Source organism: Thunnus thynnus, chromosome 15 (assembly GCF_963924715.1).
Source record: "Thunnus thynnus chromosome 15, fThuThy2.1, whole genome shotgun sequence".
In the NCBI taxonomy this organism is placed as follows: domain Eukaryota; kingdom Metazoa; phylum Chordata; class Actinopteri; order Scombriformes; family Scombridae; genus Thunnus; species Thunnus thynnus.
In genome coordinates, this window is record NC_089531.1 from 10,106,023 (window position 1) to 10,123,634 (window position 17,612).

Genomic DNA, 17,612 nt, shown 5'->3' on the forward strand with positions numbered 1-17,612 from the left:
AATGATTTTGTCCCTCCCCCCCTTATTATTATTTTTCTTTTTTTAAAGTGTCTTTTGTTCCAACATCATCTAGATGAAGAGTTTCATGATGTGAAATAGACAGCGGTGTTACACAAACACTTACTTCTATCTATGTGCTCTTAAGATGCTTTTTATATATTATTATCCACAACGAATGTTAATATTGTTATAGTCAACATCAGTGGAGGTGATATGGATGTCGTTATCCTCTGCAAAAGGGGCTTCTTTTTTTTTTTTTACAAGTGCGTTTAATGGAGCAGAAACGTATCAGGCCCGCAACTTAAAAAACACCAGCTCCCTCCTGACCAGTAAGGAGGAGGAGGAGGAGGAGGAGGTGAAAAAAAAAACCAAATACCTGAAGCGTCCTGATAGAAGAGCCTGATCAGCTGCAGTGCTTTTTGTTGCAGGAGGAGACAACATCCATATAACTGATGATAATCCCCTGTTCACATGTTGGCTTTTTCTACATGTTTAAATTTAGCGTAGCATTATCCAGATAAGATAAAAAGATATGATACAGATACTGTTGGCAAAACTGTTTCTGAAAAGTGCTCACTAGCCACAGGGGGGGAAAAAAAACAAAAAAAAACAATTTTGAATGACAAGCTGCTCCCTGCTGATTGGCTGGAGGATTTGCTCCAGCTAAAAGCGAGCAGTCCTCTTATTGGCTTATGGAAGGAACAGCTTAAGCCGTGATTGGCTGACGTGGATGAAGGGAGGGTAGATAAACGCATGACGTCCGATTCTCAGTCTACAGTGTGAGAGTTAGCTGGTGGGGGGTGGTTGACCAGTCAGGTAGGCATTTGCAAAAAAGAGAGGGGTGGGAGGGTGGGGGGGGGTTGGGGGATGTTGTCGAGGAGGGGCGGGCCGTTTCACACGCTGCCCCCTCTACCCGGCGATCTCTGTTGCTGTGGTAACGAGCTTCTGGCCGTCCCAGATGGTTTTGAACTGCTCGGGAACAGGGAGCTCCGTCTGTGAGAGGGGGAATCAGAGGACAGAGGAGTCATTGTACGTCCCCAAATGTATTTTTCCATAAACTTGTGCTACTTAAAGATCATTCTTTTGATTTTGAGTTAACAGTTACACTCACAAATTCTCCGTCTTTGTTGGGCACCAGGATGTTCATCTCGGAGCTCTTGGCGCTGACGATCTCACATTTCAGAGAGTCTTTGCTCAGGTAGACATGGCAACCGTCGGTCTTGTTGATGGAGATAGTAGGGACCTTACCCATGACCTAACGTATGAAAAAGGCAAGACGATTAAATTTTACACAGAATTCAACAAACCATAAGTTCATCACATAAATACATGTAATGGCAGCGAAAAGATTTGATGGGACGCATGTTTCTCTTTCTACTGTCAAGATTCCCTTGAGATAAAGAACTATGACAGACTGAGCAGGTGAGAGTTGTCGATTAGCGCGTTCACGAGCGCTTAAGGGACCAAGTTACTGAGAGAAAACAGGTTACACTGGTGATCTGGTGAACATATTTACATGCACTGTAGTAAGATCTAGCAGCAGATCAGTAACCAAATTTCTGCCCTCCCACCCCCCCCCCCGACCTTATTAGTGACAGAAGATGCTACTTTTCGACTTTCACTGCAGAGAAACGAGTGTCGTCCAAGAGAAATCTATTATGGTGGCCAGGTTTCTTGTTTACATGACATTCAAGAAATCAGATTGCAGCTGTGCTCATCAGCAGAAAAAACAAAAACAACTGAAGAATGACAGCGAAGCAGGATCAACAGAGTGACACCATGCAACAAAAATCACTTCACTCTGCAGTCTGCTGAGCGAGTGTGAGACCGATGACTCGTCGGGTCTATTTATGTTGTTGTTCGAGTGCACGTCGTACACACCTGGACCTTGACATCTTTGCAGTTGATCACTTCTACGATGCCCACGACGTCGTCGAACACCAGGCCCATTTTCTTACAGTTGTCTGACGAAGAGAAACAAATACAAGAAGCATGTATGTCACGTAACCGGGCAAGAGGATCATCTAGGATGAGTTTAACCAGCTCTTAACATCCAACAGTTTAGTTTTCTTCGTACCTATAGTGATGGAGTTGATTTTGCCCTTGACCTGCAGCGTGCTCTTGTTACACTTGTAAGCGTAAACGACTTGCTTCAGCTCGGTGTCGCTGATCACCAGGCCCTCCGCTCCCTCTTGGTTCTCCTACAGGACGGCAAGAAGGAGAGAAGAGAGTGGACAACAAATTAAACAAGACAAAGGCCACGAGTTGATGAGAGAACATCAGTTTAAAAGTAGGATGAAACACTGGAGTTACTATAAATAAGAAATAAAGGTCAGCTATAAAAAAAAACAGTTTTTGATTAGTGATTTTTGGGTCACTGACTCATGCTTGTCTGCTGCATAAACAAACCCAAACAGAGTCATTCCAACCAAAAGCAACAAAAACAAAACTCTTCCTCCTTTTTTAAAATCAATGTTTTTCCTTTCAGAGGGATAAAACAACTACAAGATAAACTCTTCTAAGGTTACGTGACAGTAGTGAACCAGTAACGTACCACTTTCCACTTCTTTCCCTCCAGTTCCAAAACAGGGGGCAGCGTGCGGGTCGGGGCGGCAGACGCAGCGGGTCGAGGGGAGGAGGAGAAGGGTTTCGGTCCGGCGCGCACTGGGGCACCCTGACTCCTGAGGCCGGGGTTCTTGTGGGTCTTTTGGTCATCGTTCACGTGCTTCAGGCCTGTCGAGGAAAACATGTTTAAGTTCTTTAGAGTCCTGCAGTGTAACATGTTTCAGGCTCAGAAATCAAACATTAGAGATAACTGATGATTTCCAGTAATGTGACATCATCTCACATCCGTTTGTCTGAATACAAAACACTGAACGAGAGGAGAAACATTTTTATTCCAAAACAAGACCACTGATTTTTAAAAATGGCTTGTTACCAACTGCACGAAACATGAGCCATAAAAGCTTCACTGACATTATGTTGCATATGTTTCTCATCTAGTATCTGTTGTTTTCTCAAGTGTTTCAATTAATGTGTTTATCAGTTAGTTTTATTATAACAAATGTTAAAACTTCTTCTTAATTAACTGGAAGTCATGATTTTGTCCCCTTGACAGATTATAAATGATGCATATTTAACAGATAAGGCTGCTGTTATTGTAGATTTTTCTTATTATCAGTAAATTCCATGAAAAGACCAAAAACATCAATTTATTAGTCTGCACATCAATAAAGTCCATATCTTATCAGTGAAGATGTCAGTCTTTAAAACAAATTACAAATACTTCCAGTTTTTTTAAAGTCTAAGTAATTTCCGTGAACAGCTACACACTTTAGTTTTTATCAAATATTAGTCAAACAGGAGTAAACAGTGAGTTTGTTGGGGACCATTTTCAACCACAGACTAATAAACATTTGATGTGCTAATAAGTGTTTGCAGCAACAGATGGTGTATGTGGGATTGACAGCGCTCATGTTCATTGTTAAGAAGAACATGGTGTGTTTGTAAGAGTTTTTGGATAATGATTATTCTAATAATTCAAATTTTTCCCTCTAGTTATTGGTTTTGGACTTTTATGGCCTTTGTAGACAAAGAAAAAAAACAAAGAGCGAAAGAACAAGAAAAACTCTCTTGTTCCAGCTTCTTAAATGTGAATATTTTCTGGTTTCTTTAGTCTTCTACAGTTAATTTAATATCTTTGAGTTGTGAACTGTTGTTAAAGAAAACACAGAACATTTTAGGTTGCATCTTTGGGAAACAGTGACTGACATTTTTCACAATTTTTGTACATTATATAGACCAAACAACCAATCAATTCATCAAGAAACTAACTGACAGATTAATTGATAATGAAAACCATTGTTAGTTTAAACCCTAATTTAAGACGTAACCTGGGGCTCTAAGAAGTTATAACGGATATTTTACACTATATGCTGACATTTTATAGACTAAACGATTAATTGAGAAGATAATCATAAGATTAATCAATGATACGAATAATCGTTAGTTGCAGCCCTAATAAAAACAGAGTTTTGCCAGCTTTGCAGTTTCAAAAGAAGCCCTCGTACTGCTACGTCTCTCATGCTACATATTCTGGTGAATCACATCTTTTTAATAACTTCATATAAATACACACATCTACATAAAAGTCTTGTGCATCAAAACTAAAGCCAGAGCAGACAAAACGGCTCCTCCGCTGCTGATCGGTGAGGACGGTCCGCGGTTTTCTCAGCTACCTACCCTTGGTGATATCGGCTCCCTTGTTGATGGAGGCGAACAAAGCGTTGCGCTCGTCGCCGCCGCCGCCGCCGCCTCCGCTGGAGGATCCGCTGATGTCCAAGGAGGGAGGAGGAGGTCCAGGTGGAGGTGGGGGAGGGCATCCGCCAGCAGGAGCACTGGGAGGAGCTGCGGAGGCTGAAGCCATGGGGCCCTGAGGTAGAATTTAACATTTAATCATATCATATCTTTAATTCAGTGGTAGGCAAATAGCGGCCCGTGGGCCAAATCAGGCCCTCCAACAAAAATATTTGGGCCTGTAACGCAATCTGAAGTTTTCCCTTTTACATGACTCTTCATAAAGGCTCATGTAAATCCCAACTAATATGATTATTAACTTACAAGATGCATAACATAACTTAGCCTATCTGACCAGAACAGATGTGGGTCAATAAATGGTAAATGGACTGCACTTATATAGCGCCTTTCTAGTCTTCCAATACATGACAACATTCACACACACACTGATGGTACAGCCATTGGGAGCAATTTGGGGTTTAGTATCTTTCCTAAGGACACTTCGACATGTGGACTGGAGGACCCGGGTATCGAACCGCCAATCTTCTGATTAGTGGACAACCTGCTCTACCTCCTGAGCCACAGCCGTCCCCAACAATAAGTGAAGCAGGCCACTGATTATTGTGTGAGGATAAGCTGTGAATTACATTTCTAATCTCATGCATGTTCATGTCATTTTTTTGCCAAATCAGTATCAACATAAGATGCCGTCTGTTTGTTGTTGCTTACATCTGGAAATTATGACATCTGCCCTCAGACACAATCCTAGAACTGTTTTATAAATCAATGTTATTCTTAAATGAATTAAAATAAAACATATTTGATTGTGTTTTCACTGTGCACAGTGCTGCAACCCCAACATTAATCTGTCCGAGTCAAATGTCTGCATGTAAAGAAGAAGTTGGAGTGTTTTCACTAAAGACAGACAGGAAGGCAATAACACAGGAAACTGAACTGTAGCAGCACTATAAAGACTTACACTCTTGCTCCAGGTCAGTCCGGTGGTGTGGTGCTGCTTGATGTAGTCCTGCATCTCAGTCCAGATGGAGACGTAGGCCTTCACCCAGTCCACATGTGTCTTGTCCCTGTGAGAGATGACAGGAAAAACAGGATTATCTGTCAGATCTTCAAGTCTTAGGGCCTTGTATTGTTTTGTATTGTTCTAGCGATTTCTTGTTCCTGTGTTCTCTCTGTCCCACAGGAAGACAGACAAAGCAGCTACCGTGTTGGCACGAATATAAAAACGATATTTTACTCAGGAAATTACATTTGGAAAAGTGGGAGTCGTCTTATATTTGAGGACTAGACATTTATGTGTCCACATGATAAGAGAGACGCTGTCAGATCAGCTTCTACATGAGTGTGTTGTATTAAATAGACGCGTCTTTTAGATTTATTCTGCCCTAAAAAGTGTTTTGTTAGCTCAGATGAATTTATAGGAGTTCCTGATGGCTCGTGCTGTGTGTTTTTTCTGTCATGAAGGATGACGAGTGAGAAGGAGTCCGCAGCGTTTTATGATGTTTTTACTGAGCGTGGACCGTAACGTCTGACGAGCGGCCAAGAATTACTCGCTGTCAAGTTAAGATGAAGAGCTCAAAAAACACTGAGCTGAAAAATGCTGATGGCCGGAGAAAATCATTTTGACAGGCGAGTGTGCGAGTATGTGACTGACAGGATACACACACACACACACGCACACACACACAAACACACACTTGGGATTTACATTCTGCTTTATCAGTATTATTTGACTTTTACAAGAGAAAAAGCTTCAATTAGGAGGACCGTTCTTCTTGGATTAATAATGTCTCAGAAACTTTCCCAACAGGACATGTGTGATTGATGAAGTGCGTTTATCTTCAAAAAGTTTATTTTGCTATATATATATAAATAGAGTTGTCTTACATTCGGGCCAAACTTACCACTAAGCCAAGATCTTAAATTGGTTGAATGGATGTTCTGATCCTGTATTTTTACACTTGTATATAGCATTAGGCTCAGGTTATGCTCGTTAAGAGGCAGCTTGTACGGCGACAATTCAGACCATGCCGAATTGTTTATAGTTGTTATGAACGGCTGCACTAAACTCCAACAACTGTCTCCTTGAAATCATTCATACTGTTGCACTCGGTTGTTCACATGAAAATAATTGTGATAAGAATGGGGGGAAAAACAGGAGCTAAAGAGAGAAGGTAAAACTCTCAGCTCAGCTCGCAAATCACAGCGTTTCACACAGGCAGCTTAACTCAACTCAGTGCAGTGTTTACTGACGAATCTGAAAGCAAGATTTTAAGTGTGAATGACTGAAACCTTTTAACATCACTCAAACTCAAGTCTGCTCATAAAAATAACACACGAGCTGCGCTTTCAGGTCTAAATACAGGAAGTCTACAGCCAACATGTGTCAGCGTGTTGTGTAGCAGTGCTGACTCAGTAAAACTGTGGGGTGCCTCAACTTTATAAAAAAAAAAAAAAAAAAAAAAAAAGCAGAGAGGAAGGAAAAGATGGAAGACAGATGGGTCCAGCAAAACAGTTTGGCTGCATTTTAAAAGTTCCTCAGATGCTTTTATTCATCAGATGTTACAAAACACGAATGACAGTGAAAAGAAAAGAACTATTTGCCAAAGGAATCCCTCTAGATTGTTATTGTGTTAGATCCTAACAGCTTTAAAGAAGCTTTACTTACTTTTCCTTGTACTCCTTCAGCACACGGTTGGTGTAGAACATAGCGGCGTCCTGCATCTCTTTAACGTAGGGGCCTGGTTTAGGAGCCTGGGACACAGAAATAATGAGAAAACAATTACATACACGTCTAAAAAAGTGAGGTTGCACTTTGCACTAAGGCTGTAGTCAACCAAAGAAAATCTTGGTCAACTGGAATCGTACATTATCTTCAACTAATCGATTAGTGTGATGGGATATTTAGACATTTGGAGTTATTTTTGGCAGTTGTTCCCGTTGTTATAATTATAGGAGAAACACTGATTCAGTAAACATTCAGTAAACGTTGAGTACAGTTAAACCTAGCATCAGGTTGGGCAAGTTCAAAGTTGTGAAAACGATGGGGGTGTTTTGAATACACCCCCGTTTTCACAGGTAAATAGTCTGTCCCTCCCACTACAGGAAATAACGGATTAATCCTGGAAGGCTGTTGATGGAGCACTTCTCTCCTTATGAAAGTAATACAGCGAGTATTTGACCAATAAGAATTTAGCCGAACGAGAGCATATGCATCAACTAATCGACCAGTCGACCAGAGGACTGCAGCTCTACTTCGCTCAGTAGCAAAAGTGGGGTATAAATAATAAATTCAGTTTACCGGCATAGCTTCTGATGAGATCTTCAAGATAAAGGCGTACAAAGAATGAATGCATCTATTATGTGTAAACTGAATGTATTATTCATAAGAATCAAAACAAAGAGTTGATCATCTAAAGTGTAACAGTGAAGCTCTGTTGCTGACAGTCGCGTCGGCCAAGAAACTGTCGTTCTTGCTCAGCAGACAGTGATGACAGAATCAAAGAGTGGCTTTTTTCCCAGCTATTATACACTCATTTATCCTCCCGCACATAAACAAAAGACACACACACACACATACACACACACACAGTCCCTCACTGTAACACACACAAACCACAGTGCCAAAAAGGCTTCATTTCCTGCCTGTTGACCACTCCCACCCCCCCAGTCTCACCATGGCGACCCATCCGAGCGCAGGCACGCTCTCGCTGACGGCGGAGAGGTGGTTGAATTGCTTCGAGGTGCGGTTCTGCTCGCGGAACGCCTGCACCTGCTGGATGGCTTTGGACACCGGCTGCATGAGAGTCGTCAAAACGGCCTGAAGAGGAAAGAGACGAGACACATTTTTAAAACACTTCCTGTTAATCACGTGGGGATGTTTTAACAAGTTTTTTAGGAAGTTGAACTGGTGACTTTCTGTGTGCAGGAACAAAAAATTTAGTAACAACAGCATCTGCATTTTCTCATTTCAAGTAAGGAGATTTACAACCATGAAACTTGAATTTGTAGACGTCATTTCTTGCACGTTTAACACTAAACATTAACTCAGCAGGTTTTAAATGCAAATATAAACGAGCAGAAATGACACCGTGACAGAGAGTCTGTACAGGAGAGTGAAGAGGTTGCAGGGTTGTAACACAGCAGACAAACATGATGAATTATGCAAATCCTTCAAATTAATTCATCGATAAGCTTTATGGTTAACTGACTGAGCGAGTGTGTTTAACTCACATCAGAGGGCTTCTGGGAGGAGGAGGCTGTTACAAGGAGCTGTCTCTGACTGGAGAACGCCTGCTTCATCATTTCCGCCTGTGAGGAGAAGTTTAGGAAGAGATTAACAACAACAACAACAACAACAACAGAGATGTGTGAGGAACAAAAGATCATCCTGGTTGTTTTGAATGTTTTATCTCACTATAAATGAGATATTTACAATATTCACAAATATGCAAGCAGCTGGTTTTTTCTCTGCTGGTTGATTTTTATACTAGAACTGCAACAAGTAGTTGATTAATCAATTAGTTTAGGCAACAAGGGCTGCAGCTACAATTATTTTCATTAGTGATTAATCTGTTGATTATTTTCTCAATTAAAATAAAAGTTGTTTGGTCTATAGAATGTCAGAAAATGGTGAGAAATGTTGATCGCTGCTCCCCGAAGTCCAAGCTGCAACCTAAAATATCTTGTTTTGTCAGGTCTGCACCCTCCCTAAGCAATGTACCGCTGCAGACGGCGCTAGCAGCAAAACCTATTTTAGCCTCCTAAATAACTACAGATAAGTACCTCATACAACCCCACTTCAAAAATACCAAAATATCCCTTTAAGGACATCACTTTGGGCTCTGGGAAGTTGTGATGAGTGTTTGTGACTTCTTTTTGATCTTTTTAATCTAGAAAATAATGGACAGATTAATCAGTGTTATACCATAACTATGTATATATAACCATAATGTCAACTAAAGGCTGCTTGTAAAAAGGTAAAAAAAAAAAACAAACAAACAACAACAAATCAGTACGCTTTGGAAAAAACCATCAGAAGTATTGTAAGATATGTGTATGGGATGATCCTTTAAGTGGAGTATGAAAAGTGAATAACATGATGCAAAAAGTATCAGACGTGACTATTTAACTGGTCGATTTTTTTCCCTATTTTGCATCTAAAACTGTTTCTTACATGTTTCAGGACATCGCCTCCGATCTTCTGGCTGAGGGAGATGTACTGGGCCACAGAACCATTAACGATCCCATCAAAGGCCTCGACGTATGCAGACACAGCTATTAAAAAAACAAACAAAAAAAGAACACTTTAGGCATAAAAAGGCATTTAAACAATTTAATCATATATGGAAAATAAAACAGAAAAATAGACAAAAAAATAGCTGCAAATCTAAGTAATTGACAACAGAATGTGAAAACAGTAGGTGGATGGATAAGGGGCCTCAATACATCCTCAGTTTTACAGCTGACAACACTGAATGCTGACAAAGCTGCTAACTCGTTACACTTATTGGTGCTAATGAGGTCAGCGGCTCACTATGTCAGGGGATTTGTTATCTTGTTTGTCTGAGGAGGACAAACTGTTGAGGTAGCGCTGATGCGAGGTTTGCACGATCATGTTTGTCTGTTTTCTTAAAAAAAAAAAAAAGAAAAACAGGATCTTATCCTCACACATCTCGTTTCAAGTTAAGTGGAATTTTTCTATCGTAATTACACTTGATGATTACCTCCTCCAGCAGACCCTCCAGCGCCGCCTCCCTGGCCTGACATGGACTCCAGACGGCCCACCGCCACTTCCAGCCGCTGCACCAGACTCGCCAACTCTGCCATACCTGTGAGACCAGATGAAGAAGGTTGAGAAGGCTGCCAGCCGGGAGAAGAGACGCCAAGCGGGAGCTGGCAGCTTTACTGGCTCCTGGTCAACCTATCGTACAGCCAGGAGATATTCAAATCCCCTTTTGGCAACAGCAGTAATTATCTGTAACTGCACTGGTTTCTTCACTTTAATGAGCTCTTGGTGGAGGCAAGCAGCCCATTTGATTATTAATAATAAATTATAAAAGCACCTTTCATGTATCCCAAGGACACTTTACATACAGAAAAATAAGCAAAAAAGACAGATGGACTTAACTTTTGAAGAAGGGTTTGTGTTGATCTACACTCGCAAATATTACACTTGATTAATTCAAAATATTTGTAACATAAAATACAAGGTTTTGCCTTCATTTGATAGTATGACAGTATAAAGAGGTACAGGAAACGCAAGGAGAGAGAGAAGTGATGACATCCAATGCAGGAATCGAACCAGGAACATCAGTTATACGATATGTTTCTTAAAATCACTTAACGATCTGGATGCCCTATTAAATATAGGCTGAAATTATTTGACACTAGAGCTCAGTTGCTAAACTATCTCAAAAACCACAAGAAAATATTCCTTCATTTTAAGGGTAATCGGATGCTAACTCCAATTTTCCAGCTTTTCTGGTCTTTGTATTTGTCCTGGTGTTTGTGTTTGACACATACTGTAGGTCAGCTGTTCTTAATCATGGTGGCTCAGAGGTAGTTTCTGTTCTAGTCCTCTAGTCGGGGACTGATTCACATCTGGGAAACAAGGTTACTGCAACTGACGATTAATTGGTAGGGTTAAAAATAAAAATAAAAAAACAGGCATGCTCTGCTTCCCAGACATGTTTGGCTTTGGTTGATTTAGTCCTGCGAGGCTCGATATATTTAGTACGTGTAACTTCCAGGAATTTGATGTCAACACCTGTATCTTTACTTCACTGAAGCTTGTGTTTGTATGTATCCTGATGATGATTATCTTAAAGAACCTGGACATAAGTTTATATTGAATGTCACCGTTCTCCACTGACCACACAAACACAACTGATCCAGAATTTGAATAAATTTAGCCAAAAAAAAAGTTAATGTGCAAGTTTTAAGGCAGCCCTGTGGTGAAAATCACTGAATTCCACCTTAAGAGTGGTTAAGTAACACAAGGGAGGAAGAATGGGATTGCTGGTAAACAGGTCAGGACTTGCTGGGTGAAGGTATGCGAATCATTATTACCAGTCTGACTCTCAGCTCAGTGTAGACCTGTCCTGTCATCCCAGCTATGTCATGTATGGCTACAGGTGAGCTGTGTATTAGTCATAGTTTGTTTAAAAACACAAACACACTAAAACGTTTTTAAAAAGTTTTTTAAAGAGTAGACAAAAAAGTGAAGTTTAGCATTTCATACAGTTACTAGTAGTTAATGATCATATTGTTATTTAGGGCTGCAATTAATGATGAGTGTCATTATTGATTAATTTGACGATTATTTCTCTATTAATTAATTCATCTTTTTGTCCATAAAATGTCAGAAAATAGCGTAAAATGCCTGTTATAATTTCTTATAAACTGTCGATTAATCTGTCATTATTTTCTCAGTTAATTGTTTGGTTTAAGATATTAAATTTTCATTTATAGAAGACTAAAGAAACCAGAAAATATTCACATTCAAGAAGCTGGAACCAGAGAATTTAAACATTTTGACTTTATAGAATGACTCAAAGCGATTAGTCGATTATTAAAATAGTTGGCGATTTATTTTCTGTCAATCAACTTGAAGCTCTACTTTAAAATGTCTTGATTTGTCCAATCAACAGTCCAAAAATCAGATATTTAGTTTACTGTCATGAATGACACACAAAAAAGCTTCATATCCTCACATTTGAGAGGCTGCAACCAACATAGTTTAGCATTTTTTCTTAAAAAAAAAAAAAAAGACTAAAGCAATTATTCAACCATCAGAATAGTTGCTGATTAATTTTCTGTCATTTGACTAATGTCTAAACTTTACAGCAGCAGTCCAGGTTTGGGAAACAAGTTACACAGCAGCAATTCATTCTGTAGTGAACGAGGTTCCAACATGCATAACGATACTCCTGAAAAGACCCCTTCAAGTACATGATTAACTAACTTCAATTGGAGTGTAGCATAATCTTACACACCTGACGAGAAAGGCTGACATTACATAAGACCGCTGTCACCTGACACCGCCTTCATCTGCGAGACCGAGAGTGCCTCCAGTCTCAGGTACTTACACCTGGCTGACGGTGAATGGAGCCACACAGACCACTCTCACTAATGAGTCCACGTAAGGCCGGAGATCTCCGAGATAACTCCGTCGCTACCGTCTCACTTTCACTACAGACGCACTGGACTAAATCTTAAGATATCTAGTGACTGATGGAGCTTAACGTTTCTGGCTGCGACAGCTGAACTTTCCTGTTTATAATAACGGTATCAAAAACGCTCCAGTAACAGCATCGAATGTCTGGTCAGATTTGTAATCTTGTCAACTTATATTTTAATCACATAGATTTCTTTTAAAACCAAATTTTAGCCGTTTTTATACAATTTGATATTGTACAGCTGCTTCTGTTTAAGCAAAATTTAACATTTGAAAAATGTGGTTGTTTTGTAAAGAGACTGTTTTTCTCTCTTAAAAAAAGGTATTGAAAAGTTTTCTTAATTCATTGGTGGTGAAACTCAGGTATCACATCTTCATCAGTACTGAAAAACTGCAAACTGATGCAGATGTTTGGAAGCTGCTGACAGATGTTTTGTTTTTGGGATAAATCTTTAAATACGGTTAAAAAATTAAGGGGATGCAAATGTTTCCTCCATACTTTTTATCTATGTCAGGTTGGAAAAGTTGCTAAAACAGCTGGACTTAAAACCATCATCATCATCAATTAAATTTTACAATTGTCTAATCAAGCAAATATGTCAAACATTGTCCAATTCCGGCTTAATCAATGGGAGAATTTGCTGCTTTCTCTGTTTTATCTCACTGTAGATTAAATATCTTTGAACTTTAGACTGTTGGTTGGACAAAACAAGTAACGTGAACATGTCACCTCAGAATTTAAGGAATGGTGATGATCATTTTGCATAATTTGCAGGGTTTTTTTTATAAACCAAATGATTAAATCAATCATGAAAATGTTTGTTAGTTGCAGCCCTAGAAGCTGCCGACAGATGACATTTGATGCCTTTGCTGAATCTTTAAATCTTATTCAAGTTAAACCCTTAAGATTCCTCCAGATTTGTATTTATTGCAAGTGGAAATAATTTAGAAAGCATTAGGCTATCATATGGCTCAGACTTGCCCCTAAGATCTGTATTAATCATGCTGTTGTAGATAGTCTAACAGCAGCCTAAAGGCAGGGTGAGGCAGGTAATACTTCCCTGAGTGCTGCTCAGTGATTCATGTCAATAGGTCGGTCTATCAGCAGGATTGTATTACTTTAACCCTTAAAAGATGTTTATTGGAGCTACTGAAGGAGAGATGATGTCACCTTTGTAAACAATGACACAAAACTTCTAGTCCTAAAAGACTTCCGATGGCCGGCTAAGTAAGCATTCGTGCAGCGGCTCCATTTCAAAATGCCTCAACTTCCTCCTTTTTCCACCTCATTTGCCCATTCAGAGTAGTAAATTCATTTCTCCACAAGGCTTGGTGATAAAATTAGATTATGGCAGGACACACACCCTTACTACCCTTGACCTAAAAGCCTTTTAAGGCCAACAGCAGCTTTTGTACCTGCAGAAACCAGAGTTCAACTGTTACATTTCCTGGTCTCAGCTGAGGTATGACTCACCAGCAATGGAGGAAGGGAACAGCCCTTCAAGGTGTGTGTGGGAGTAATAAACCCCCAAAAAACAAGCACCTAAATGTGTGAGCTACTTCAAAAAAGAAGACACTGTATAATACTAACTGCACGGTTTATAATTATATTAACTTATTCCTGTTCTGCAGAATTGCAAATCCCTCAGTGGGACATATTTGAGCTTACTGCATATCCTGCTACATCAGTTTAAATGCTGGATATATCCTAAAGTATGCACAGCTCTGTGTGGTAAAACAGTGACCACATATGTTAAAAGCAAAGTGCTGACCATCAAGGAAACTTCACCGACAAGAGAGAGAGGGAACAAGTTTCCAGAGAAGTGAGGGCAGATATAGCAATGACTCAAGCCAAGAGTCACGTCTTTCAAATAACATTATTTTCCTTAGATTCAAACACGATAAAAAGGCCAGACAGCCAAAACTGGAGCTTAAACACAACTTCAGGAGGTGCAGGAAGCCAAGTCAATAGCAGCTTTTTTAACTAAAATGTGCAAAATCCCATGAAAAGACCAAAAAACAACAATTAATTGATCCTAATAACAAGTATTGTACATGCAATCAAAGCACGACATAGCCATACAGCTCTGTTGTTGTCCAAATACTATTAAAAACATCTAAATGAGCCACACTGCTGCGCTGGCTGACATGTTATTTCATTACAAGGAATTGAGTACCACATATATACACATATTTCTCCTCTTTTCCAATCTCTCTGGTGTATTCTTTCAGTCATTCTTCACATTATACTTGATGAAGACAAACATCAGAACACCTTAGAAGATGTTGCCCACCTGAGACCCAAATCTGCAGCTGAAAATATCCAAGAAATACACAATTTTCTTCAGTCTGTGTAACATTTGCTTAAAAAAACTACAATGCCAAGCTGTTATGGGAAATGACTGAGCCTGAAATTTCATATTTGTGACCTGTTTTTTGGCCCCAAACAGGATAGGGAAGCCAGAAAGTACTGAGAGATGGATCAAAACATTGTTGGTTTTAGTCTTTTCATGGGATTTGTTGACCATAACAGAGGTGCGGAATGTCACCAGCCTTATATTTTAAAACTAAATTTCAGGCTAGGAACTGTTTAATTTGTTTTGCAGATGTACTGTGTTTTTTTTTAAAAGTATGAATCATATGCTGCGATGAAACCCAGAAGACAAACATGAGTGTGTATTTTACAAATTTGTTGAACAAGATCTGTGTAATGAGTGTCACAAAAGGGCGTGTACTGCATTTTATCTTCTTGAAAACTGGCTCAAGAGCTCTTGCTCTATGGACTGCTGCATTTTACACCTGGATTACACTGACTCTCTCTACATTATAGCTCTTGCTGGTCTTCCTAGAATATTAAAAACCCTGCCTGCACTGTATTCATAGACCTACTTCTGTGGACATATGGCAGAAATGTTCTGCGTAGAGCACCATCAGCATGCAGGGACAGTCAAGTAGGTTAGGCCTGTGTGTGTGTGTGTGTGTTTGTGCCTCTCTGCCTGGGGGCCAGACGTTCAGACATAAAGGAAGAAGCGTCCAACTCAGTGTGTTATATATGTGTGTCTGTAGCCTTTACCATGGGTTAAAAAAAACCCAAAACACACATCATGTCTTCTTTGTCGCAGAGGGAGAAGTAGGCCAAAGCAATGGCGGTGAGCTCTAACCTTCCCTACAGTCCTACTTCGGTGGGCTCTAAGGGCTCCAACAAATCAAGCCCAAGCCGCTGATGTTAATGCGATCACTGGAGTTTCAATCAGACGGCCGGGGGATGCTAGCTGTGCGGCTAGCAAAGCCGGCGATGGGTGTTGTGGAGAATTCTGTATCCCGGGCAAGTTCAAGCTCCCCCCCTCAAACGGTTCCCTACTAGCACAATCGATTAAATGTGAGTCGTGAGGAGATATTATGACAACTTATCGCTGATGAAATATATATATCCTTTCTACGTAATGTTAACTTGTGCTAGCAACCCGTTTCATATATGAGGGAACATCCTGCGGGGTGTACGAAAAATGTCAAAACACCGTCGGCGACACTAGCTAGCTACAGTAACGTCTGTTTCATAAAGCAGCACAGAAAGTAACCGTTAGTAGTAACCGTTACGCGTTTAAATGCAGTTAATTTGTTAACAGCTAACAGTTGTATAAGTTATTTTCTCTCCTTCTCTCTGATGAGTGTCTGATGTGCTGTCTGTTTCGGCATTTCCTGGTTTTTTTTCTTCTCTCTCTCTCTCTCTCTCATACACTCACACACACCCCTCCCTTCAGTGTTAGCTAATGTTGCACTACTCTGCAGGAGGAGAAAAAAAAAAGAAGTTCCCACATTTCAGCGAGCCAGTGTCTCATCACATACAGAGAAGAAGTCTGAAATTAACGGGAGGTTGTAAAATAATGCAAGTCTGTGTCAGGCAACGGTTAGATTTTTTTTTGTGGCTATCGGTGTAGCAGCCTCGGCTAGCCGGGTGTGTTAGCGTCACACCGATTTCAATAAATAATTTCTGAATGATTGAATGCCGCGGCGGGGACGAAGCGGCGACGCACCGTTTGTCTCTTTCGCTTAATTTAGACGCTCTAGCGAAAAAAGGGCTTCAAACAGCACAGCGCAGGAAGTGCACGCCGCTTACCTGCTATAAACGGGTCGAGCAGTGATTTGGTCCTTTTGTATCAGCCTCGGTTTCGCCGTGGGGAGTGAGCTGTATGCAGAAGGCTTGCAGACCAGACTGGGCTTCGTCTTTTTTTTTCTTCCTGTGTGTCAGTGAATTTACCCAGCTGTCACCGCGCCGCGTTTCCGCCCTTGTTCGCGCAACTAATTCCTTTCCCATATAAGGAGTGTGAGAGGCAGAGGGCAGCAAAATAAGAAGAAGAAAGAAAGAAAAAAAATGAAACAACTGCTTTCCTTCCTCTCATGACATACTGTGTATCTCTGTTGATTGGCCGGCATACATGTTATCATGGCTGAAGAAGATACAAGGACTCAAACGCCTCAAAAAGAAGAGTCACAAATCCCCTGGTGGAGTATTCACTCAAGTACAATTTTAGGTACTTTTACTTTACTTTACTTTAAAGTAAAGCACCTGTCTTGAAGAGATAAAGGCCTGGATGAGCACACATTTCCTCCAGTTAAACAGCAGCAAAACTCCAGGTTCATCCTCCGTACCTCATCTCACCTTTGACAGCCAGTACATCCTCCTCAATCACTAATCTGGCTGTTAGGTTTGACCCTCAGCTGACCTCCGATGACTGTATAAGACATCTTACTAAAAACATCTCTGAACTGAGCCCCTCTCTAACCCTGTCAGATGCAGAGAAACTTGTCTTTTATCTATTTATCTTTTATCTTTATCTTTGGCTCTTCACAGGGATCCCTGGCAGGAGCATCCTGAACAGCTCCAGTACCTTCAGAGCAGCGCTGCCAGGATCCTGATGAGAGAGAAAAAAACACAAACACATAACACCAATTCTGTTTTTATTGCACTGGCTCCCTGTCTCCTTCAGGGTTGACTACAAACTCCTACTACTCACATACAGACATGCGCCTCCCCAGCTTACAGGAACCGATCACACCACAAACCTACGACCACACCCTCAGATCTGCCAGCTTGCTCCTCCGCACCCTCAGACTCTCT

At 40.5% G+C, this 17,612-nt stretch overlaps 1 protein-coding gene across 1 annotated transcript; it reads right to left on the reverse strand.

Moving 5' to 3' along the window:
* Positions 1–243: 243 nt before the first annotated feature.
* On the reverse strand, positions 244–16,763 carry cap1 (CAP, adenylate cyclase-associated protein 1 (yeast)). The gene is made up of 13 exons (XM_067612489.1): positions 16,611–16,763; positions 10,041–10,145; positions 9,491–9,591; positions 8,548–8,625; positions 7,991–8,134; positions 6,983–7,068; positions 5,276–5,381; positions 4,243–4,432; positions 2,555–2,733; positions 2,078–2,201; positions 1,882–1,964; positions 1,112–1,255; positions 244–993 (listed from the first exon to the last, which is right to left on the reverse strand). Exons 2-13 carry the CDS (start codon positions 10,141–10,143, stop codon positions 910–912), a joined length of 1,422 nt encoding a protein of 473 aa, XP_067468590.1. The 5' UTR covers positions 10,144–10,145; positions 16,611–16,763; the 3' UTR covers positions 244–909.
* Positions 16,764–17,612: the final 849 nt, after the last annotated feature.